Source organism: Ovis aries, chromosome 1, assembly GCF_016772045.2.
Source record: "Ovis aries strain OAR_USU_Benz2616 breed Rambouillet chromosome 1, ARS-UI_Ramb_v3.0, whole genome shotgun sequence".
NCBI lineage: Eukaryota > Metazoa > Chordata > Mammalia > Artiodactyla > Bovidae > Ovis > Ovis aries.
The window spans coordinates 117,856,131-117,881,144 of NC_056054.1; the positions used below are offsets into that span (position 1 = coordinate 117,856,131).

The 25,014-nt window shown below is 40.4% G+C and overlaps 1 protein-coding gene and 1 long non-coding RNA gene across 6 annotated transcripts in view; one reads left to right on the top strand and one right to left on the bottom strand.

Moving 5' to 3' along the window:
• Window positions 1–6,310, bottom strand: part of TMCO1 (transmembrane and coiled-coil domains 1) — a 65,062-nt gene extending 58,752 nt beyond the window's left edge. Inside the window, exons 1-2 of the mRNA XM_004002723.6 lie at window positions 6,098–6,310; window positions 5,615–5,692 (exon numbers count right to left, since the gene is read on the bottom strand). Coding sequence (XP_004002772.1) covers window positions 5,615–5,692; window positions 6,098–6,167 — 148 coding nt within the window. The 5' untranslated portion in view covers window positions 6,168–6,310. The remainder of the gene's footprint in view (window positions 1–5,614; window positions 5,693–6,097) is intronic.
• Window positions 6,311–6,430: 120 nt separating this feature from the next.
• Window positions 6,431–25,014, top strand: part of LOC114117862 (uncharacterized) — a 37,647-nt gene continuing 19,063 nt past the window's right edge. For 2 of the 5 annotated variants that reach the window (XR_003591452.3, XR_009597658.1), the window contains exons 1-2: window positions 6,431–6,510; window positions 7,775–7,864. This is a non-coding gene — a long non-coding RNA (uncharacterized LOC114117862). Of the gene's footprint in view, window positions 6,511–7,774; window positions 7,865–14,166; window positions 20,421–25,014 lie in introns of those variants that run through there. The other 3 variants (XR_009597657.1, XR_009597659.1, XR_006061474.2) reach the window with 3 other exon arrangements.

A 25,014-nucleotide genomic window follows, 5' to 3' on the forward strand; every position in this document is an offset into this window, starting at 1 on the left:
CTTGGTTGTTTCCATACTTATCACTAATTCAGCCCCCAATTCTTGGCTAGCTGTCTGCATCTTTCCAGTATAAAATCAGATCATTAAGAATTATAAGTTTTTCTAAAGAAGTTTCTCCTAGCATCTTCTACCAAGCTCAGTATGGTGCAAAGCTGACATTCTTAAGCATGTCAGATCTAAATTTGCCTTCACCATTGTCCAGGGGATTCCCTTTACTGAATCCTGTGTTGGTGCTTCTATTTCCTGGAGTTCATATCTTCTTCTTCTTTTGGTTTGTTCATTTGTTTTGATGTAGTGTATTTTCCAGTAGTTTGCAGAGATAAAAAATTTTAAGATCTTGTATATCTGGTAATTTTCTCAAAGGATCCTTTATGTTCAGTTCAAATAGACTGCAGCACGCCAGCCTCCCTCCATCAGCTCCTGGAGCTTGCTCAAACTCATGTCCATCGAGTTGCTGATGCCATCCAACCATCTCATCCCCTGTTGTCCCCTTCTCCACCTGCCTTCAATCTTTCCCAGCATCAGGGTCTTTTCCAATGAGTCAGTCCTTTGAATCAGGTGGCCAAAGTATTGGAGTTTCAGCTTCAGCATCAGTCCTTCCAATGAATATTCAGGATTGATTTCCTTGAGGACTGACTAGTTTGATCTCCTTGCAGTCCAAGGGACTCTCAAGAGTCTTTTCCAACAATCACATTTCAAAACCATCAGTATTTCGATGCTCAGCTTTTTTTATGGTCCAACTCTCACATCCATACATGACTACTGGAATATGTTTTTATTTCTGCCATTTCCATGTGATTTTTTTCTTATAGTTTCCATCTCCTGAAAATCCCCATCTGTTCATGCATGTTGTCCACCTTTTCTACCAGATCCTAGAACATGCCAATCATAGTTACGTACAAGTTCTATACCTGGGCTCTACAAACTTTTCTTGCCTTGATCCATACCAAATTTTGAACACAGAATGTCAGAATGGCTTATGTTTGCAATTAAGACATTTGCTCAAAGAGGGAATTTATCTTATTTCTTCCTGTTACGAGTATCTAGGTATCTACGCCCCTTCATTGTATACTGCACTCTTCATGGTAAACTCTATACAGAGCAAGCAATCATAAGTTTCAACTGATCACATAAATGAAAACAATACATGCTCACTGAGTTTTTGTGTTTTTTTTTTTTTTTTTTTTAAATTGAAATATAGTTGATTTACAATGCTGTGTGAATTTCTGGTATATAGCAAAGTGATTCAGTTCTTTTTCAGATTCTTTTCCATTACAGTTTACTACAAGATATTGAACAGTTTCTTGTGCTATACACTAGGACCTTGTTGTTTATCTATTTTATATATACTTCTAATCCCAAACTCTTCATTTACTCCTCCCCTACCCTTCCCCTTTCGTAACTATAAATTTGTTTTCTATGTCTGTGCATCTCACTAAATTTTTATAAAGTAGAGAACATAAGACCATAAAAAAATACCAAGAGATTTTCGAGTCACTGTCAACCTACCTTATACTTATCTTCAAAGAAAGAACATTAGTCAACCACATTAAAAAATACAACTATGGAAGCTTTGCCTGGCAACTATACTACTTTGAATTTAGGTGTCAGGTGAAGGGGACAAGGTCTATAATACAGATAACTACTATAAACAAGGTAATTAATTGTGGACACTAAGGAAGCCCAAAATCTATAGAGTAAATTCATATTCATATAAGTATTTAAGGTATGAGAATATTGATCTAAACAAATTCAAAGTTAAATGTGTTTTATATTTCATAAGACTACTCCATGATACATATGACGTGCAGACATTTGTCTATGGATGCTACTACATGCTGGCTAACTAGTTTATGATCAGAGCAGAACAATTTCTCACAAAGAATATATGTGGTGTTATGTTACAGAAATAGTTTATTCTTTAATATATTCAACACACTTTTATCAAGCATTGAGAGAGCTAATCCTTAGGTAGGTTGATAAGGAGTCTGGGGCCCTGGAGGAGGAAGAGGTCCAGGGTTTTCAAGGAGGAGAAAAGGACAAACATTTTTTTCTACACTGCTTTGTCTTAGTCAGTATAACAACGAGGACGTGTTTCTCCTTAACAAGAACCTTCTGACTAACCTTGTTATCTTAAGATGTATATTGTGGGAGTGGGTCTGGTAAGACCTTTCTATTGTCAGCTTTAATCTTGTTAATTTAAGATGTTGCAGGAGTGGGTCTGGTAAAAGTATATAAGGCCTTGATAAGACTAGTAGTGAGTGGGGGCACTCTCCATCCCCCTTCTGATGTCTATGTTAGAAGCTTTCTCTGTCCCTTTTATACTTTAATAAAACTCCTACACAAAAGCTCTTGAGTGATCAAGCCTGGTCCCTGGTCCCAAAGCTAAATCGTCTTCAGAGATCACAAATCCAACATTGTTCAACATGAGCTATCAGTATCAAATCTATGTCAGGCACTGTGTGTACTAGAGATATAATGGCCTTTGCTCTCATAGAAATTATACTTTAGTTGGGGAGAGGATATTATTCAAACAATAATGATCATACACAGATTAAATTATAATTATGACAAGATCTCTAAGGAGAAGTAGCTGTATAAATTAGGGATCTTGAGAGGGGAGACTAAATTAGGCTTTGAGATCTGAAGAATGAGTAGGAGTTCACTATACAAAATGAGAAAGGAAAATTATCCCAGAGGAAAAAGTAGTGCAAAAGCCCAACTGCATAGTAGGAAAAAGGCAAAATTGGTTCAGACAATGGCTAGAGAAACAGTAGGGAAAAACATGATACAAATGTGGTCAGAGAGGAGACAGGGAGGCATGACCATGCTGGACTTTGTAGGCCACACCTTTGTCCTCAAAGCAATGGGAAAAAATTGAGTGTTTTAAGAAGGAAAAGTAACATAATCAGATTTGTGTTTTGAAAAATTACTCCAGGTGTTTCCATATGGAGGAGATTTGAGCAGCAGCAGGTAGACCAATGAGGAGGCTGTCACAGTAGACTAAATTAAACTTGATGGAAGTTTAAACTGGGTGACGGTGGTGGAAATGAAGAGATGTGGAAAGACTGAAAACAATTCAGGAGGACAATAAAGTATCAGGGCTTGACAAGGACTGCACATACAGGGTGACAGAAGAAAGTATCTGAATCAACAAATATTTATTAGACATTGAGCATGTGCCAACCACTGTTCTAGGTGTACAGGATAAATCAGTACACAAAAATGATTAAAAAAAAATAAATACAAGCATCCTGCTCCAATGAAGTGTCATTCTAGCAGATGACTCAAAACAAAACAGAGCAGGATAAAGGAGATGAGTAGCAGCGGTACAGGAGGTAAGCTGACGGCAGTTTTAAATAGGGTGGCCAAGTTAAGACTCACTGAGGTGAGCTCTAAACAAAGATTTAAAGAAGATATGAAGATATGGGCTTCCCTGGAACCTCAGCTGGTAAAGAATCTGCATGCAATGCAGAAGACTCCAGTTCAATTCCTGGGTCAGGACGATCCCCTGGAGAGGGGATAGACTACCCACTCCAGTATTCTTGGGTTTCCCTGGTGGCTTAGCTGGTAAAGAATCCACCTGCAGTACGGGAGACGTGGGTTCGATCCCTGGGTTGGGAGGATCCCCTGGAGGAGGGCATGGCAACCCACTCTAGTATTCTTGCCTGGAGAATCCCCATGGACAGAGAAGCCTGGCAGCCTACAGTCCATGGGGTTGCAAAGAGTTGGACATGACTCAGCGACTAAGTACACATGAGGGTTAGGTAAGATTTGATAGGGAAGAACATCCTAGGTAGAGGGCACAGCCATTAGAAAGGTCTTGACATAGGAGTGAGGCTGATGTGTAGTAAGGAACAGCAACAAGTTAGTGAGAGGGAAAGAAACTCAGAGCTGTAATTGGGACCTCTGTAAAAACTCTGTGGTTTTTTCCCTCTGAGTCAAATGGGACACCATCATAGACTTATGAGTAGAGGAGGGACATGACCTGATATACTACAAAGAAGGATTATTCTGGTTGCTATCTTGGGAATAGACTACAGGGAAACAGGAACATTTGTTTGAGGCTATCATAATAATTCATGCAAAGGATGATGGCAGCTTAGACTCTGGTAGTTAGCAGTGGAAATGATGTAAAGTGGTCAGGCTGTGGATATATCTGAAGGCAGGCCAACAGTACTGGATGTGGCTGTAAGAGAAAAGTTACAGATAACAACAGGAGGATTATGTCCTGAACAACTGGAAGGACAGTATTACCACTGAACAAGATTGTGAAGGTTATATACATAATAGGCTTAGAAGTGAGGAACAAGAGTTCAATTTGGACAGGTCGGGTGTAAGATGATTATTAGACATTCCAGTAGAATTAACAAGTTGATAACTGGATATCTGAATCTTGCATTAAGGATAAATGACTAAGGACATACATTTGGAGGTCCATGGCAAGTAGAACACATAAATGAGTTTATTAAAAGAGTATACACACTGGTCAGAATGGCTGCTATCAAAAAGTCTACAAACGATAAATGCTGGAGAGGGTGCAGAGAAAAGGGAACCCCCCCTAACACTGTTGGTGGGAATGCAAACTAGCACAGCCACTACGGAGAACAGTGTGTGGAGACTCCTTAAAAAACTAGAAACAGAACCGACATCAGTTCAGTTTAATCACTCAGTCATGTCTGACTCTTTGCGACCCCATGAACCGCAGCACGCCAGGCCTCCTTGTCCATCACCAACTCCTGGAGTCCACCCAAACCCATGTCCATTGTGTCGGTGATGGTTTGGATTTGGTTTCTAATTCTTTGTTTGCTCTGAGATATTAACATGTCATTTAACCTGAGTCTCAATCTCCTTTTTTACAAAGGGAGAAAAATATTTATACAGCAATATTTACACAAATGGTTGCTATGTGGATATTAGAAATGGCATGTTGTAAGAAAGAAGACTTCAAACTCCTATGAATACATACAGAAAAGTTTAGGAATACAGAAAGTTAAGATGTGAAAGTTAATCTTTATAAGACAAACGACTGAAAACCAGACCAAGCCTATAAGGAACCATCCATATTATATCTCTAGCAGCTCCCTCAGGGGTATCCTGTGGAATTCCTGTTTTATTTCAAAAACAACTCGACTTGCTCTAAACCCTTTTCTCAAATATTCCTTCAACCATCAGACCCAACAGAAAATTGGGCTTATCCCTATTTAAAAGACACCATTTAACTTTGACACCAATCATAATGACCTGATGTTCTCCAAACACATCTTACTAGTTAAAATTTCCACATTTTTTGCACATATGCTATCTGTCCAAATTCTAACTACCCTGGAAGGACTCCAAAGCTAGCTGCATCACAAAGGCTTCAATGCCCCTCACAAATGAACGGGATATCTTCTCCAGAACTGTCACAACACATAACAACTACGGCTCCCATGAGTTGTTCTGCTGTTTGTAGTACATATTTTGCACAAAAGTCTTATATTTCTAAATAGACTTCAAGTCGGATTCACCTACTCCTATAAAATTTTATAACAGTTGGTGCTCCTAAAATACGTACTATGAACATGCACTTCAGTAAACCTGACTTGTCTCTAAAGGATGTCGGCATACTTACATTTTTTACTCTGTTTTTCCACTTCTGCCTTCAGTCTCTTGTACTTGTCTGTCCTGTAAACCAGGACCCAAGTTATACCTGAAACATTAAATGCAGAATGCTAATAGAGAAATGTTTGGAACCGTAACAAAACCCTTATTAGTGGTTACTGTTAGATAAGAATGGATTTCGACTTTTTGCCTTATATTCACTAGTGCTTAACAACTGATGTTCAACCAAAACAACCATGCCACGATTCGAAGTTGTCGCCACAAACACGCAAATGAAATCTACCCTGGACCGCAGAAACCTGGCAATGGATTCCACACTGGATTCCCTCCCACTCCTGAAGGCAAGATCCTGGAGTACATGAGACCTATCCCCACTGCCACCAAAGGAAGCACGGCTCCTGACCTCTCCCTTCGGGGCTCGAGGGACCCGGGGCCTAACATCCTTCCCTTCCCTCGAGGTCTGATCACAGGTCAAAAAACCAACTGCTCTCACCTTCGGCAAGGAGAGCCGTGCACACGGAGATAAAAACGATGAGCAGCGTGTCTGCGAACATCGTGCTCATTTCGCGACGGTTCACTCTCTGCACTCCCACCCTCCAGGGGGGAAGCCCTTGACAGCCAGGGAAAGCGAAGCGAAAACGACTTTCCTAGATTTCAGGACCGCGGAGTAACACACTGACTCTGATAGACAGGATTCCTCACTTCCGCTTCCTGGGCGCAGCGGCGGAAGTGCCCATTCTGGCGTGCCCTGTTGTCGCGAGAATCCTGAGGAAACCGCGCTGCAAGTTTCTGGGGCGGATGGGCTGGCTTTCAGGCCCAACCTCGCGAGAGTTGGAGCTGGAGTGCCCAGACCTACTTGTAGCGGTGGGACTTCCTCTGGTAACGTCTGCTAGCTGCGGTACTGAGGTGCTCTTTCCTTTCGCCCCGAGTGTGCGTTTTTTGACTCGTCTGCTCGTCCGTGTTTCTGTCTCAGTCCCACATTTAAGGCCGAGTAGATAGTTTAGTTTCGGTTTGCCTAAAGTGGGGAAATTGGCTTCCAGACACACGTACCTAAACTCTGTTTAGGTTCCAGGTCACGGATTTGGGGCTGGAGGCGTGAACATCAATGAGCCCCGGGCCTCTGGCTTCCAGGCACTCCCATCCTAGCAAAGGAGAGAAACTTGTGCATACGATGTGATTAGAACTTTTACAGAAGTGTGATCAGAATGCTGCGGTGACCTGGTTCAGCAGGTGGTCAGAGAGAGCTAATGAAAGGAAATGAAGCAGTGGCTTAGAGGAGGCAGTGTTTTGAAGAAAGGCAAAGACACAGTCCTTGAAAATACCTGGTGTGTAACAGAGCAGTGAGCGGCATGTCTTAGGAGGTGGTCATACATATACTCATGAAACTCCAATACTTTGGTCACCTGATGCGAAGAGCTGACTCATTTGAAAAGACCCTGATGCTGGGAAACACTGAGGGCAGGAGGAGAAGGGAACGACGGAGAATGAGATGGTTGGCATCACCGACTCAATGGACATGGGTTTGGGTGGACTCCGGGAGTTGGTGATGGACAGGGAGGCCTGGCGTGCTGCAGTTCATGGGGTCGCAAAGAGTCGGCCATGACTGAGCGACTGAACTGAACTGATAAGTACACTCAAATAAACACCATTACACAGGGTGGGCTTAAGAAAATGGTGGGAGGTACTACGATGAGTAAGGGAGCACGAACTTGGTATGAAAGGAACCATTGATGCATGTAACCAATTTACCTTGGAGAATGAGCACCCAGTTTCCAGTATCTTCCCATTTCTCAAGAAAATCCCCAAATCCTGAGTTATGTGAAATTTTAAATGTTCTAATCTATAAATGCTGGTAACTCGTTAAAGGGCCTCCCTGGTGGCTCAGAAAGTAAAGAATCCACCTGCAATACAGGAAAAATGGTTGAAGAAAGTTGTCTCAGCAGCTTAGTTTCAGCCTTTTCAGCTTTTCCAGACTGATTATGTCTGTGTGAGTGTGTATGAAAATCAGGAAGCTGGCTGAACTATCTCCCCTTAAATTGTACTTTCTATTCTTTGTTCTTTTCTCCTAAACACCAATGCACTTTATTTATAATTTCCCTGTAACAACGGAAAGGCCAATGGGAAATTTGGCCTTCGTTTCTTATATATGCATTTCTTGTCTCCTCTTTAGACTTAGTGGCCGACGTCCTGTTTCCTTTTAACGACATTGAGCTTCTACCTGTGTGAGGATCACTGGCAGACACTACAGTGATTGGAAACGGTAATTATCAAGATACTATTCCTGACTTCGTTGGCAGTTACATGTTATAATAAGATGTAAGAGAGGTGTTGATTGAAAAAAATACAACAACAAAAACCACCTTACAACCTCAAAGTTGGGAGTTAAGGTTTTGTTCAGAAGTCTTTCTGAGGCCTTAAGCCCTGAAGGCAGCCAAGGAGCTCTGAGGGACTGCTCCAAAGGGCTATGGGAGGAGCCAGGAGGAGTTTTTACAACAAAAACCAGGTTGGAAGTCGAGTGATCACTGCTAATTAAAGAAAAACCAGACATCTCAAGTTAATGAATTTAGCCATATATGGGAAGATGCAAGAGTCTGGGCTTATTGCAGTTACTCTTTGGATATGCACCTTAACTATCTAGGTCCAGTGTCCTGTTTTTTTTTTTTTTTAACTCCTTCCTGAATCCCCTCAGGGTGCACCACTGCAGTGGCTGACAGCTAGGTGGTGGGCAGCCTGTTTGTCTCTTTCCTGAGCTCCCTCAGGCCTGAATAGTGGCTGATGGCTTGATGGCAGCAGCATCATGTGTTTGCTGATATGGCAAGTGACATTTTACATCCACAGAGATGTTCATAAAATGTTACGAGCACAGATGAAGGCAAGATTGGCTCTTTCTGGAGTAGCTGGAAAAGCTTCATCCCATTTGAACTATTCAACGTGGAGCTTTGTATCACCCATGGTAAATGTTGAGGTACAACAGAGCATGACCTTTGAAGTTAAACTTGGTTTTCTCTCTTGATTTCCTTTCTGTCTTTTTTTCTTTTTTTTTGCCATCATGCCACAAGACTTGCTGATTGAACCTGGGGCCTGGCAGTTAAAGCACTGAGTCCTAATCACCGACCCACCAGGGAATTTCCCATACCTGGTTTGCAGTACTTGCTTTTCCACTTGACAGCAGTCCTTGAACATATTAACATCTTTGAGCCTCAATTTCCTTACCTGTAAAATACTAATAGCATCAACTACATGAAACAATTATGAAGATTAAATTAGAGTATATTATAAAACATCTAAAACTGTGACACACGCATTTGATCAAATCCAACGTGCTATTTTATGTACTACTAAGAAAGAAAATAAGAAAACCATGATTGTAAGATGCATCTCATCCAAAGGTGTTAAAATGTAATAAAAAGCATTTAAATTATTCCTCAGTTAATATTTACTACAAAACTGTCTACTGTCAGGATAACATTTCCTTCTCTGTGTGTGTTAGTTGCTGAGTCATGTCTAGCTCTTTGCTACCAAATGGATGCATAGGAGCCTGACAGACTCCTTTGTCCGTGGAATTTTCCAGGCAAGAATACGGAAGTAGGTTGCCATTCCCTTCTCCAGGGTATCTTCCTGACCAGGGGGTCGAACTCTTGTCTTTCATATCTACTGCATCGGCAGGTGGATTCTTTACCACCAGTGCCACCTGGTAAGCCCTCTCTAGGGCAATGATGTGACCCTCTCGCTGAAGAAAACTGCTAGAGGCAATTCAATGACATCTTTATTGCATGCTACCAGATTCCTTTATCATGTCTTTAAGCACTTGGTTGTACTAATTTTTAGGTTTCAAAGTTTTGTCCCTGAAGACCACTCCAAAAAGTCACTGTCCTGCTCTTAATTTCTATGACTATTACAAGGCTTATGTCCTGGGACTTCCTCTCACTCTTCTCTAGGATAGGAGTCACTTTTTCCTGAACCAACAACTTCTGCCTTAGTTTATACTTTTTTTTTTTTATGTTGTGGTACAACCTCAAGTAACTTTCTGTGAAAGGTAAGTGGGAGCTAAACTTCAATGTTCTTACATTATTAGTAGTAATAATTATATTTACTACTAGGCTCAGCATTATAAAAGATTATGAGAGAAATTAAATCACTTCTCTTAACTCAGGTATGAAAGAATATGGTCTTGAGGTTTAAATTGTAACCCTACTTCATGCAACCTGTATTATTCTAGGAAGTGAATTTAATTTCTCTGAGCCTCTTTTTTTTTTTTAATATGTGAAATAGAGGCGAAAATATCTACTTTGCAGAATTACTATAAGGTTTATATAAGGTTAGGGGCAAAGTTCTGGAGTCAGGCTACCTGTCTTAAAGCCTTAGCTTCACCACTCAAGTAGATATGCAGTTTTAGGCAAATTATTTCACTGCACTGGCCCTTGGTTTCCTTAAATGACATAATAATAATAGCACCTAAGTCCAAAGGGTTTTTTTTTTTAATTATGTGAGTAAAATATTTAAAATGGTACTTGGCTCATAGAAAGTTCATAGTAAGTGTTAACTATTACTATTATTGGTCTTATTAAACCACCTAGCACATAATCCATAATCCTTAGACTAGCTTTTTCTCATTCTATTCATTTTCCTGGTGACCTTGCTTTCTTCAATAGCTTTAGTTACCATCTATCTGCTGGTAGCTGAAATTTTTTTTCTGATTCTCAGACCTAGTATCTAACTGCCAACTAGGCATTTTCATGTAGATATTCCATACTGAATCTATGCAGTTCTTTCACCCAAACTCCAGTTTTCTCTTCTTCCCTTATACTTACATATGTACTTACACTTCCCTTATATATATATCAGTATCAGTTCAGTTCAGTTCAGTCGCTTAGTCATGTCCAACTCTTTGTGACCCCATGAGTCACAGCACGCCAGGCCTCCCTGTCCATCACCAACTCCCGGAGTTCACTCAGACTCACGTCCCATCGAGTCAGTCATGCCATCCAGCCATCTCATCCTCTCGTCCCCTTCTCCTCCTGCCCCCAATCCCTCCCAGCATCAGAGTCTTTTCCAATAAGTCAACTCTTCACATGAGGTGGCCAAAGTACTGGAGTTTCAGCTTTAGCATCATTCCTTCCAAAGAAATCCCGGGGCTGATCTCCTTCAGAATGGACTGGTTTGTTCTTGCAGTCCAAGGGACTCTCAAAAGTCTTCTCCAACACCACAGTTCAAAAGCATCAATTCTTCGGCTCTCAGCTTTCTTCACAGTCCAACTCTCATATCCATACATGACTACTGGAAAATCCATAGCCTTGACTAGACAGACCTTTGTTGGCAAAGTAATGTCTCTGCTTTTGAATATGCTATCTAGGTTGGTCATAACTTTTCTTCCAAGGAATAAGCGTCTTTTAATTTCATGGCTGCAGTCACCATCTCCAATGGTTTTGGAGCCCCCCAAAATAAAGTCTGACACTGTTTCCACTGTTTCCCCATCTATTTCCCATGAAGTGATAGGACCAGATGCCATGATCTTTGTTTTCTGAATGTTGAACTTTAAGCCAACTTTTTCACTCTCCACTTTCATCAAGAGGCTTTTTAGTTTCTCTTCACTTTCTGCCATAAGGGTGGTGTCATCTGCATATCTGAGATTATTGATATTTCTCCCGGCAATCTTGATTCCAGCTTGTGCTTCTTCCAGCCCAGTGTTTCTCATGATGTATTCTGCATAGAAGTTAAATAAGCAGGGTGACAATGTACAGCCTTGACGTACTCCTTTTCCTATTTGGAACCAGTATATATAAAATTATTAAGTCTTAAAAAGAACATTCTAATACATGCTACAACAGAGATGAGCCTTGAAGACATTATGCTGAGTGAAATAACCCAGTCACAAAAGGATAAATATTGTGTGATTCCACTATGAAGTACTTAGCGTTGTCAGTCCATAGACGTAGAAAGTAGAACAGTGGATGATCAGGACTGGGAAGAGGAGAGAGACAAGAGTTATTGTTTAATAGGCACAGAATTTCAGTTTGGGAAGATGAAAAGTTCTGAAGATGTATGTGGTGGCTGGTTGTTGTACAGCAATATGAATGAATTGGACTCTTGTTGATTAAGAGGGTTACACCATTCCTTCTAAGGGATTCTTACACATAGTAGTATACATAATGATCATCTGAATTAAATTTGCCCGTTCCCATCCATTTTACTTTACTGATTCCTAAGATGCCTGTGCTCAGTCTTGTCATCTGCTTGACCATTCCAATTTACCTTGATTCATGGACCTAACATTGTAGGTTCCTATGCAGTATTGTTCTTTATAGCACTGGAATTTACTTTCACCACCAGACACATCCACAACTGAGTGTTGTATCCACTTCAGACACATCCACAACTCAGTGTATCTGCTTCATGGTTTTTGGCTTTTGTTTTTTTTTTAGCCACTTCATTCTTTCTGGAGCTATTAGTAATTGCTCCATTGTCATACCTTTTTGCCTTTTCATACTATCAGTGGGGTTCTCATGGCAAGAATATTGGAGTGGGTTGCCATTTCCTCCTCCAGTAGACCATGATTTGTCAGAACTCATCACTATAACCCATTTGTCTTGGGTGGCCCTGCACGGCATGGCTCGTAGCTTCATTGCATTATGCAAGCCTCTTCAACATGTCAAAGCTGTTATCCATGAAGGGGAGCTGTACCCTTGGACACAGTTAAAAAGGTAGGCTTGATATAGTACATATGGTACCATAAATTTTAAAAGATTTTGTTAATTTGGACCATATCTAGAGGATATGGATCAGCAGAATCTTTTGATCCTTGTGGGAGTGTAAATTGGTACTGCCCCCTTCAAAAGTTTGTATTACCCTGTAGAGATAAACATTTGCGTACCCCATGACCTACCATTTTGCTCCTAGGTGTATACCCAAAGGAAACTTGAACAAGTACCAGGATATGTACGAGATTGTTTATATGAGTATTCTCTTTAATATCAAAATCTAAAAACAACCCAAATGCCCGTATACAAATAGAGGATAGATAAATTAGGATATATACTCTAGATTATATAGTACTACAGTTATAGTCCTTAATAATGGGCTTTCCGCTTGGCTCAGTAGGTAAAAAATCTGCAATGCAGGAGACGCAGGTTTGATTCCTGGGTCAGAAAGATTCTCTGGAGGAGGGCATGGCAACCCACTCCAATATTCTTGCCTGAAGAATCCCATGGACAGAGGAGGCTGATGGGCTACAGTCCATAGGGTTGCAAAGAGTTGGACACAACTGAAGTAATTGAGCATGCACACAAGCATGCCTGAATTAATCCTAGCAATACAACATTGAGTGAAAAGAATGTAAGAATTATATACAGCGTGAAGTAGACTTCGTAATGTTAATAACTTCTAAGTTCCCCACCCAACACTATTTAGGAATATAGGTGATAATAAAAAGAAAAGCAAGAAAATGATTGTTTTTAATATATACATATTTTAAAAGTATAGTTGACCTACAGTGTTTCAGATGCACAGCAAGGTTATACATATACACATATACACATGTATACATATACACATATATTTTTGAGATTATTTTCCATTATAGGTTATTACAAGATATTTACTAGAGTTCCTTGTGCTATACAGTAAAGCTTTATTGCCTGTTGCATATTATTTTAATTAGAAATCTAGCATTCTATTCATACTAAGTCAAATAAGTGGAATCAAAATGTCATTAATGTTTCAATTAGGCAAAATTTCATAAGTTCCCTAAAATATATATATATTATACATATTATATGTATGTGCTGCATTCCACTGGTTCACAGAGTTAGACACGACTGAGTGACTGAACTGAACTGAAAATATATATACAAAATGGACATATATATATATATACATATATATATATATATATATCTCTCAAGCTACCATGCTTCATAAAGGCTGGAGACAAGACATCCAAAAAAAAAAAAAAAAAAAAAGGATATGGAGAAGTTGGAAAACAAACTAACTGAAATGGGAGCACTAAATATGAAATAGAAAAAATGAAATAAACTAGATAAAGTAAAAGATCATCATATAGTACAGTTGTTTTTAATTTTTTTTTGAGTATTTTATCTTTTTTTTTTTTTTTTAGTACAGTTGTTTTTAAACATGGATGCTCATTAGAAAGATACCTGGAGCTCTGGAGAAAGTAAAACAATACCTGGGTGTTTGTATTTTTAAGAAAATTCCAAGATAACTAGAATATGCATCAGGATTTTAAAAAGTGATTACCGGTTTTTCTATTAAATAGTAGTTTTGGTGATACAGAGTTCTATTATTTTTCTCTTGACCAGTCATGCTACAATAACATTAAGTGAATAATAGTTACATAATCACAATAGTAAAAAATATTTATCAGTTTTCACAATTAGTAGACAAAAAATAAAAGATTGTTACATTGTAAGCCATGATGGGAACATGATTAACCTAACAGTATAAAACGTCCAATCCCAAAGAAAGGCAATGCCAAAGAATGTTCAAACTACTGCACAATTGCACTCATCTCACATGCTAGTAAAGGAATGCTCAAAATTCTCCAAGCCAGGTTTCAGCAATACATGAACCGTGAACTTCCAGATGTTCAAGTTGGTTTTAGAAAAGGCAGAGGAACCAGAGATCAAATTGCCAACATCCGCTGGATCATGGAAAAAGCAAGAGAGTTCCAGAAAAACATCTATGTCTGCTTTATTGACTATGCCAAAGCCTTTGACTGTGTGGATCACAATCAACTGTGGAAAATTCTGAAAGAGATGGGAATACCAGACCACCTAACCTGCCTCTTGAGAAACCTATGTGCAGGTCAGGAAGCAACAGTTAGAACTGGACATGGAACAACAGACTGGTTCCAACCCTGCTTATTTAATTTCTGTGCAGAGTACATCATGAGAAATGCTGGGCTGGAAGAAACACAAGCTGGAATCAAGATTGCAGGGAGAAATATCAATAACCTCAGATATGCAGATGACACCACCCTTATGGCAGAAAGTGAAGAGAAACTAAAAAGCCTCTTGATGAAAGTAAAAGTGGGGAAAAAAGTGAAAGTGGAGAGTGAAAAAGTTGGCTTAAAGCTCAACATTCCGAAAATGAAGATCATGGCATCTGGTCCCATCACTTCATGGGAAATAGATGGGGAAACAGTGGAAACAGTGTCAGACTTCATTTTTTTGGGTCTCCAAAACCACTGGAGATGGTGACTGCAGCCATGAAATTAAAAGACACTTATTCCTTGGAAGAAAAGTTATGACCAACCTAGATAGCATATTCAAAAGCAGAGACATTACTTTGCCAACAAAGGTCTGTCTAGTCAAGGCTATGGTTTTTCCAGTGGTCATGTATGGATGTGAGAGTTGGACTGTGAAGAAAGCTGAGCGCCGAAGAATTGATGCTTTTGAACTGTGGTGTTGGAGAGGACTCTTGAGAGTCCCTTGGACTGCAAGGAGAACAAACCAGTCCATTCTGAAGGAGATCAGCCCTGGGTGTTCTTTGGAGGGAATGATGCTAAAGCTGAAACTCCAGTACTTTGGCCACCTCATGTGAAGAGTTGACTTATTGGAAAAGACTCTGATGCTGGGAGGGATTGGGGGCAGGAGGAGAAGGGGACGACAGAGGATGAGATGGCTGGATGGCATGACTGACTCAATGGGACGTGAGTCTGAGTGAACTCCGGGAGTTGGTGATGGACAGGGAGGACTGGCGTGCTGTGACTCATGTGGCCACAAAGAGTCGGACACGACTGAGCGACTGAACTGAACTGAACTGAACTGAACACAGTTTGGGGGTCAAGCAAGTGATATGGTAAGTGAAATTGCATACATGCACATATAACTGCCGGGGCTTCCCAGGTGGTGCTAGTGGTGAAGAACCTGCCTGCCAGTGTAAGAGACATAAAAAAAGTGGGTTCGATCCCTGAATTAGGATGATCCCCTGGAGGAGAGGATGGCAATCCACTCCTGTATTCTTGCCTAGAAAGTCTCATGGACAGAGAAGCCTGGTGGGCTACAGTCTGTAGGGTTGCAAAGAATGGAACATGACTGAAGTGACTTAGCATGCACACACATATATCTAATATACATTCTATATATGCCCAGCCAGTCTCTTTTGGTTGGTGCATTTAATCCATTTACATTTAAGGTAATTATCTATATGTATGATCCTATTCCCATTTTCTTAATTGTTTGGAGTTTATTTTCTGTAGGTCTTTCCCTTCTTTTGTGTTTCCTGCCTAGAGAAGTTCCTTTATCATTTGTTGTAAAGCTGGTTTGGTGGTGCTAAATTCTCTTAACTTTTGCTTGTCTGAAAAGCTTTTGATTTCTCCATCAAATCTGAAGGAGAGTCTTATTGGGTATAGTAGTCTTGGTTGTAGATTCTTCCCTTTAATTGGTTTAAATGTATCATGCTTGTGGCTTATAGAGTTTCTGTTGAGAAATCAGCTGATAGCCTGATGGGAGTTCCCTGGTATTTATTTGTCACTTTTCCCTTGTTGCTTTTAATATTTTATCTTTGTCTTTTTGTCAGTTTGATTACTGTGTGTCTTGGTGTGTTCCTCTTTGGGTATTTCCTGCCTGTGACTGTTGACTGTTGACTTCTGCAACTTTTTTGACTATTTCCTTTCCCATGTTAGGGAAATTTTCATCTATTATCTCTTCAAATATTTCCTCAAGTCCTTTGTCTCTCTCTTCACCTTCTGAGACCCCTATAATGTGAATGTTGGTGCACTTAATGTTGTCTCAGAGGTCTCTCAGGGTGTCTTCATTTCTTATTCTTCTTTTCTCTATATACTGTTCTGCAGCAGTGATTACCACCATCCTGTCCTCAAGGTCATTTATCCATTCTTCTGCCTCAGTAATTCTATTTATTCCTTCTAGTGTATTATTCATCTCTATTTTCCTGAGATCCTGAATTTAGTTGTTTTTTAGTTGTTGAAGTTGTTTTTTTCATTGTTTTTCTGGGGTTTTTTCTTGTCCCTTCATCTGGGGCATAACTTTCTGCTCTTCCATCCTCATTAACTTTCTGTAATGTGATTTTTGTGGGACTGTGGTTTTTCTTGCTTCTTCTGTGGGCCCTCTGATGGAGGAGGCTAAGAGGCTTGTGTAAGCTTCTTGATGGGAGGGACTGGTGGTGGGAAAAACTGGATCTTGCTCTGGTGGGCAGGGCCTTGCTCAGTTAAGCTTTAATCCAATTATCTGCTTGATGAGTGGGGTCATACTCCCTCCTGGTAGTTGTCTGGCCTGAGGCAACCCAGCCCAGGGATCTAAGGTAGGATTAATGGCAACCTCCAAGAGGAACCTCCAACTAGGACATTCCCAGACAGGTGCTGCCACTCCCTGCATCCCTGTGGTGGCTCCTGCTGATCCACACCTCCACAGGAGATGGTTCAACACTAGCAGATTATTTTAGTTCAGTCTCCTGGGGGGTAGCTGCTCCTTTCTTCCGGGTCTTGGTACGCACCAAGATTTTGTTTGTGCCCTCCAAGAATGGAGTCTCTGTTTTTCCCAGTCCTATGGAAGTCCTATAGTCAAATTCTGCTGGCCTTCAAGGTGGGGATTCTGTGGGGATTCCCAGTCCCTTTGTTGGATCCCCAGGCTGGGAAGCCTGCTGTGGGGTTCAGAACCTTCACAACTGTGGGAGAACTTCTTTGGTATTTTTGTTCTCCAGTTTGTGTCACCCACCTTGTGGGTATGAGATTTGATTTTATTGCACTTGTATCCCTCCTAGCATCTCACTGTGGCTTCTTCTTTGTCTTTTTACCTTTTTGAGGGGCAGGTGGTGGGGGGGTGGTTGGCTTCACTGATAGCTCAGTTGGTAAAGAATCCCCTACAAAGCAGGAGACCCTGGTTCAATTCCTGGGTTTGAAGGAGCCCCTGGAGAAGGGAATGGCTACCCACTCCAGTATTCCGGTATGGAGAATTCCGTGGACTGTATAGTCCATGGGGTCACAAAGAGTTGGACGTGACTGAGCGACTTTCACATCACATCTTTTTTTGGTTTGTTCCACAGTCCTTCTGTTGAATGTTCAACAGCTAACTGTGATTTTGGTGCTCTCACAGGAGGAGATAAGTGCTTGTCCTTCTACTCTGCCATCTTGGAGAATGATGATTTAGATAGTGGTACCTTGAATAGGGGGGCTTCCCCGGTGGCTCAGATGGTAAAGCATCTGCCTGCAATGTGGGAGACCTGGGTTCAATCCCTGGGTCGGGAAGATCCCCTGGATAAGGAAATGGCAACCCACTCCAGTACTCTTGCTTGGAAAATTCCATGGACAGAGGAGCCTGGTAGGCTACAGTCCATGGGGTTGCAAAAAGAGTCGGACACGATAGAGCGACTGGATGATGCAATGGAAGGTCAAAGGGGTGAGTGTAAATGTAAATTCATGTTCTAGTTTTTACTTTGGTAATTTCATGGGTAATTTTTTTTTATCAATTAATTTTTGGCTACACTGGATCTTCATTGCTGTGCATGGGCATTCTCATTGCTTTGAGTGGGGGCTACTCACTAGCTGCAGTGAGTGGGCTTCTCAGTGTGGTGGCTTCTCTTGTTGTAGAGCACAGGTTCTATGGCACACAGACTTCACTAGTTGTGGTACAGAGGCTTAGTTGCCTCTCAGCAAGTGGAAATTTCCCAGAACCTGGGATTAAACCCATGCCCCTGCATTGGTAGGTGGATTCCTAATCATTGGACCACAAAGAAAGTCTTGTCGTATTATTTTAAATGAAAGAATTGTTGACTAAAAAAAGATACACAACTTGAGAATTATGAGTTAAGTTTTATTTGGGGCAAAAAGACGACTGCAGCCTGGGACACAGCATCTCAGATATGTTAGGTAGGTAGAATAGGGAAAAGGAGTCCAAAATGGTGGTGGCTAAAAGACAAGGAAGGGAAAAGCCCACGAAAATAGAACAAAAGAAGGTCCGAGGACCAGAGTGAAGGCTTCAGGTAGAACAAACAGCACTCCTGGCTGAGCCCAATTTGCATAGGGCAGGCCCAGGTGGAGGAAAAAAAACATATAAAAAGAGGAGCCAAAGCGCTTTCTCTGGCTCTTTCTCTCCCACGTGCGTGTGTGAGCTCTTTCTCTCTCCCTCTCTCTCTCCCCCTCCCCCATGCGCTCCTCCACTCTCTTCCCTTCAAGTCTTTGGGTTGGCATGCCCTCACACTTCGAGGATGGATTCTCCTGCTATCTTCTAAATAAAATAGAGCTGTAACACTGATTTGCCTAAGAGCTATAACATGTTTTGTCCAAGAGACCTGTGACGCGCTGATAGCTTTAATGTCCGTTGCTCCAAATCTTTGTTGTGACGAGACAAAGAACCAAGGAACATACACTCACGTGACAGATAGCTCTGAGAGACTGTTCCAAAGTGGCAGTGGGGGAAAGTCAATACATAAGGTCTTGGTGAAGGGGGAGTTCAATATCATGAAGCCCTCAATTTACAAAAGGTTTTTTGTTAATCATGAGCGTCTGATGTCACCATGAAGGGATTTAGTGCTTCTCTAGATATGAGGAGATGCAAGGATTGAGATCGTCCTAAAAATCGTCCTAAAAGCATCCAACTACCTAAAGACCTGTCCCACCAGATTCCCTGGAGCACAGAGCGCCTCACTCCACCCTGAACTCCCTCAGGGGTTGTTGAAGGTCAACAGCTACAGCAGCATGGGGTTCAATCTCAGTAGAGGCAGATGGCAAATGCCTTGTTGTTCAGGCATTGGTGATACTCTTGGTGAGTGCCAATTTGTAGTTGACAGAATGAATGAAGGCTCCAGCCTTGAATGAACAATTGGTGAGAATGTGTCAGGAGCCAAGAATAATAGTAAATCTAATTCTCTGCATCTGAGCTTAAAAGTATTTTTTCTTTTTACATTTAACTCTACATCTGCTTGATATTGTTGAAGAAGAGGAGGGAGTAATCTTTTAAAAAATTACTTGCTATCAAGTAAAAATGACACTCTAGAAAAGTTTCACATTTCTTATGTGGCTTCAAGTACCCTCTGATTGACTGCCACCCTTTTGCCTGAGCATTTAAATATCTCAAGTGTAAAAGAGCCGTGATAGTGGAAAGACACCAAAATATCTTGAGTTTGGATGGGAATTTTGCAAAATAATCTGTTTCTTTTTAAGAAGATTAGTCTGCCAACTTTACAAAGGATAGATTTATTTGGAGGAGAGTTGCAGTCAGTAAAACCAACTATGAGGCTATCATCATGGTACAGTTTTTCAAGTGAAGATGCCCTGAACTAAATTGTATAGTGATCAGCAAAAACTGACAAGAAAGAGAAGAAAAATCCAAGAGAGTTTTGAAGGATGAAATATTAATTCTTAGAATTAAATAATGAGGTGAACAAGAATTCTAAGGCTGTGAAGAACCTAAGCCACCCCATTTTGTTAAAAAAGACTCCATTTTAGAGTTCTGAGGAAAGAGTCTTTGGAAATCCCCTGACCTCATCCCACCACCTGCAAGCCAGTCAGATACCAGATCAGGATCTCCTGACTTTACGTTCAGGACTTATGACCTGCCCGGGAAATTCGAACTAAGCCCGGGAAATGGGAATCAATCAGAACCTGTGGCCAGCCCGGGAAATGAAAACCAATCAGAACCCAGCACTTAACCCTTCCACAGAAGGTAACCAATTAGACGTCTCCCAACCCGGAAACTCCCGTTTTTCGAATTTTTCGTGCGAGAATGCCCTATATAAGCAATGTAACCCAGAGTTCGGGGCTCCTCTCCTTAGCCGCTGTGTCGGTAACAGTGGGAGCCCCAGCTCAAGCTTGGTAATAAAAACTCTCTTGCTTTTGCATCGGATATCGGCTCCCTGGTGGTCATTAGGAGGTTTCTCGACTTGGGCATAACAGTTGTAAGAATTCTGAGGTTTATACCAGAGGCATTTCTAGGTATACTGAGACCTAGGGAAGTGAAAGTCACTCAGTAGTCTCTGACTCTTTGCGACCCCATGGGTTATACAGTCTATAGAACTCTCGAGGCCAGAATACTGGAGTAGGTAGCCTTTCCGTTCTCCAAGGTATCTTCCCAAGTCAGGGATCAAACCCAGGTCTCCCACATTGTGGGCGGAATCTTTACCAGTTGAGCCACAAGGGAAGCTCTCTCTGAGAGAGAGAGCGCTAAAGCTTATACAATTCTTGGGGTCTTTTAACAAAGAAAAATATAGAATTCCAGTAGTATTCACTTCTTCAAAAGTGAATACTTACTTCCTTATTTAAAAGGAACCAGTGCAAGTGAGGATCTCAAGAGCTTAAGTTTCTTCCATTAATTTCATGGTAAATGTCTCTGAATGTTTTTATTTTTATTTGTTTATTTATATATTTATTTATTTATATATAGAGAGAGTGTGCTAAAGCTCATACAATTCTTGGGGTCTTTTAACAAAGAAAAATATAGAATTACAGTCTCTGAATGTTTTTATTTTTTTTTATTTATTTATTTTGGCTGCACTGAGTCCTTGTCACTGCATGCAGGCTTTCTCTAGTTGAGGTGAGGGGGCACGACTCAGTTTCACTGGGGTATGTGGGCTTCTTATCATAGTGGCTTCTCTTGATACAGAGCTTGGGCTCTGGGCACATTGCCTCAGTACTTGTGGTGCACTGGCTTACTTGCCCCATGGCATGTGGGATCTTCCCAGACCATGGCTCAAACCTGGGTCCCCTGCATTGGCAACTGGGTTCTTAACCACTGAACCACAGGGAAGCCCAGTCTCAGAATTTTAACCTTTATTTTGACAAGCATGACATAGAGTGTCTGGGTAGCCTTTTAAGAGAGGAAAATACCAAAAAATCAGTTTTGACAATAATCTTCTATAATCCTAAAAATTAGAAGAGACCTTTGAAAATACTTGAATACCTAAACTAATCCACATTCCTTTTCTGATATGTGAGTCTGGGCCATCTTAATAGAAGACTAAAATATGAGGTGACTTTTCTCTTTACAAATACACATTGTCACACTTACTCAGTATTCCTATAATAGACTGTTGGCCAATAATTCACTCGCACTCACTACTTAGACTCATACCCACCTTAGTAATTCACTTTGCTGCCAAAAAGTCATGGGTTTTGTTCATGGAGAGACATAAATACCATAAACAATCCTATTAATGTTCATAGGTTCATTTCTCTGAGTCCAGGTCATTTTTAGGATCTCACTGACCTATGCATTTAGTATAGGGCATATTACTAGATACACAAAAATGTTTGTCAAAGAGATGAAATACATATTCTACACACAAAAGCATTCCGCCAAAGCACAGGGAAATTTTAACTTTCCATTCTTGTGATATAGGTCATTCATCCTTTCCCAGACAGAGGGAAATTGTTCTATATGGGACAAAGTAAAACTTTTTCATTCATTTCAATATGATTCTCATACATTTTTCTGTCTCAGGGTTCTCTCTTGAGTCTCATGCAAATAATTCATTCCATAATGTTTTCAACATAGAGGCCAGTTGGCTATTTCACAAAAAAACTTCCTAAATGAATGTACCATAGTGATTTTACTTTTATCCAGGTCTGATCTTCAACTTTAAAGTTCAGAAACTTCATTATATGGATTTGTATGAAGTTGATCAGATTTCAATGAAACTATGTTGAAAGAAACTAACTTTATCCCTGGCATTTAGATTAATGTCACATTGTAGGGACTTCCCTGGTGGTCCAGTCGCGAAGACTCCATGCTCCCAACACAGGGGGCCCAGATTCAATCCCTGGTCGGGGAACTATATCCCACATGTTGCAACTAAGAGTTCAAATGCTACAACTAAAAGATCCTGCATGCTGCAACAAGATCGAATATCCAGTGTGCTGCAGCTGAGACCTGTCATAGCCATTCAGTTCAGTTCAGTCACTCAGTCATGTCCGACTCCTTGCGACCCCATGAATCGAAGCACGCCAGGCCTCCCTGTCCATCACCAACTCCCGGAGTTCACTCAGACTTACGTCCATCGAGTCAGTGATGCCGTCCAGCCATCTCATCCTCTGTTGTCCCCTTCTCCTCCTGCCCCCAATTAGTAAATAAATAAATATATTTTTTCAAAAATACTACATCGAATGTTCTCAGTAACTTTTCATTAATGACAAAGTAAGAGGCAATAAAATAAAAGTTTGTTAGAATTATTTCCAGATAATTTAGTACAGGTATACCATAAGACTTATAAAAAGCTAGAGAAATAAGTAGGACTTTGAATTGCAGGTGAAACATAGTCCACATTTTTATTCAGAAGACAGCAGAAACTTTGAAGATTTTAGAGCAAAAAAAAAAAGTGATATGATCAAACTGGTGCCTTAGGAAAAAGAATTTGGCAACACAATTCAGAATGGAAGGCAGATTACTTTGAAGGCAGATTACCATATTGACATCTAGACAGACAAAAAAAGAGACAGAACTAGGGTGTCAGTGAAAAGAATGATGACTACTAGAAACCAGGAAGGTTATTCATGGGACTAACTTAGTATGGCTTAGGGAATAGAGAAACGAGAAATGGCAAAAATTATTTTGGTGTTTCTAGTGTGGTGGATGGGAAAATATATCCATAAAAATCTTGTTTTATAAACTCAGCTTGGTATTGTATGCTCTTTGCAATCTTTTTAATCTCATTTGCTACACCCTTATTCCATTCCCTTTGTAGAATCTTTCTCACATCTTTCATCACATTGTAGCTCATCTCATTTTTATTCAATAAGTTCACCTATTACTTCTCAGAAACTTAAAGGAGTTTGTGGTGGATTTCATCTCTTCTCTGTGTTTCATTTGGGATGTTTTCTAGTGCATTAAATTCACTAATCAGTTTTCTGTAATACCTGATATACTGTCACTTTTAAAACTGTGTGTTTCATTTCTATGAGTGTGATTTGTGATCTTTTTTCCTATATCTTCCATGTCTCTGTTTAGCATATTCAGTCTTTCCTAGCTTCTTGCAATTCAGATATAACACTGTTTTATACGTTTTTAACTACCTCCCTAGATCCAAGAGTCTCAACTAATGCCAAATAGGATAAGTTAAAGAAAAAGGCACATCAAGGCACATTACAGTTGCATTGCTGAAAAGCACTGATAAAAGAGAAAATTGAAAAGCAATAAGAGGAACAAAAATACACATTATACACAAAGAAACAAAAATAAAATGACAGCAACTTTCTCATTAGAACCTAAGCAAGTCAGATGATAGAATAGTTTTAATATACTGAAAATAACTGATTCTTCCTGTAACAAAAATATTCTTCAAAATTAAGGTAAGATAAAGATATTTTCAGACAAATCTGAGATAAATGGGCACTAACGTATTGTACTACAGTAAAAGAAGTATTACTCCAGGTGGAAGGAAAACGATACAAGATTAAAAGCTGGATTTATACAAAGGAATGAAGGTGCCAGAAATAATAAACCCAGTAAATATACTGATTTTCATAAATAAAGCAGTGACAGATTTTCTCTTCTTGGGCTCCAAAATCACTGCAGATGGTGACTGCAGCCATGAAATTAGAAGGTACTTGCTTCACTACAAAAAAACTAGTGGATGTGATGGAATTCCAGTTGAACTATTTAAAATCCTAAAAGATGGTGCTGTGAAAGTGCTGCACTGAATATGCCCAGCAAATCTGAAAAACTCAGCAGTGGCCACAGGACTGGAAAAGGTCAGTTTTCATTCCAGTTCCAAAGAAAAGCAATGTCAAAGAATGCTCAAACTACAGCATAATTGCACTCATCTCACATGTTAGCAAAGTAATGCTCCAAATTCTCCAAGCCAGGCTTCAACAGTACGTGAACTGTGAACTTTCAGATGTTCAAGGTAGATTTAGAAGAGGCAGAGGATCAAATTGCCAACATCTGCTGGATCATCAAAAAAGCAAGAGAGTTCCAGAAAAACATCTACTTTTGCTTTATTGACTATGCCGAAGCCTTTGACTGTGTGGATCACAACAAACTGGAAAATTCTTCAAGAGATGGGAATACCAGACCACCTGAACTGCCACCCGAGAAATCTGTATGCAGGTCAGGAAGCAACAGTTAGAACTGGACAAGGAACAACAGACTGGTTCCAAATAGGAAAAGGACTATGTCAAGGCTGTATATTGTCACCCTGCTTATTTAACTTATATGCAGAGTACATCATGAGAAATGCCAGGAATCAAGACTGCTGGGAGAAATATCAATAACCTCAGGTATGCAGATGACACCACCCTTATGGCATCATAAGTGAAGAGGAACTAAAAAGCCTCTTGATGAAAGTGAAAGAGGAGAGTGAAAAAGTTGGCTTAAAGCTCAACACTCAGAAAACTAAGATCATGGCTTCTGGTCCCATCATTTCATGGCAAATAGAGAGGGAAACAGTGGAAATAGGGACAGACTTCATTTTGGGGGCTCCAAAATCACTGCAGATGGTGACTCA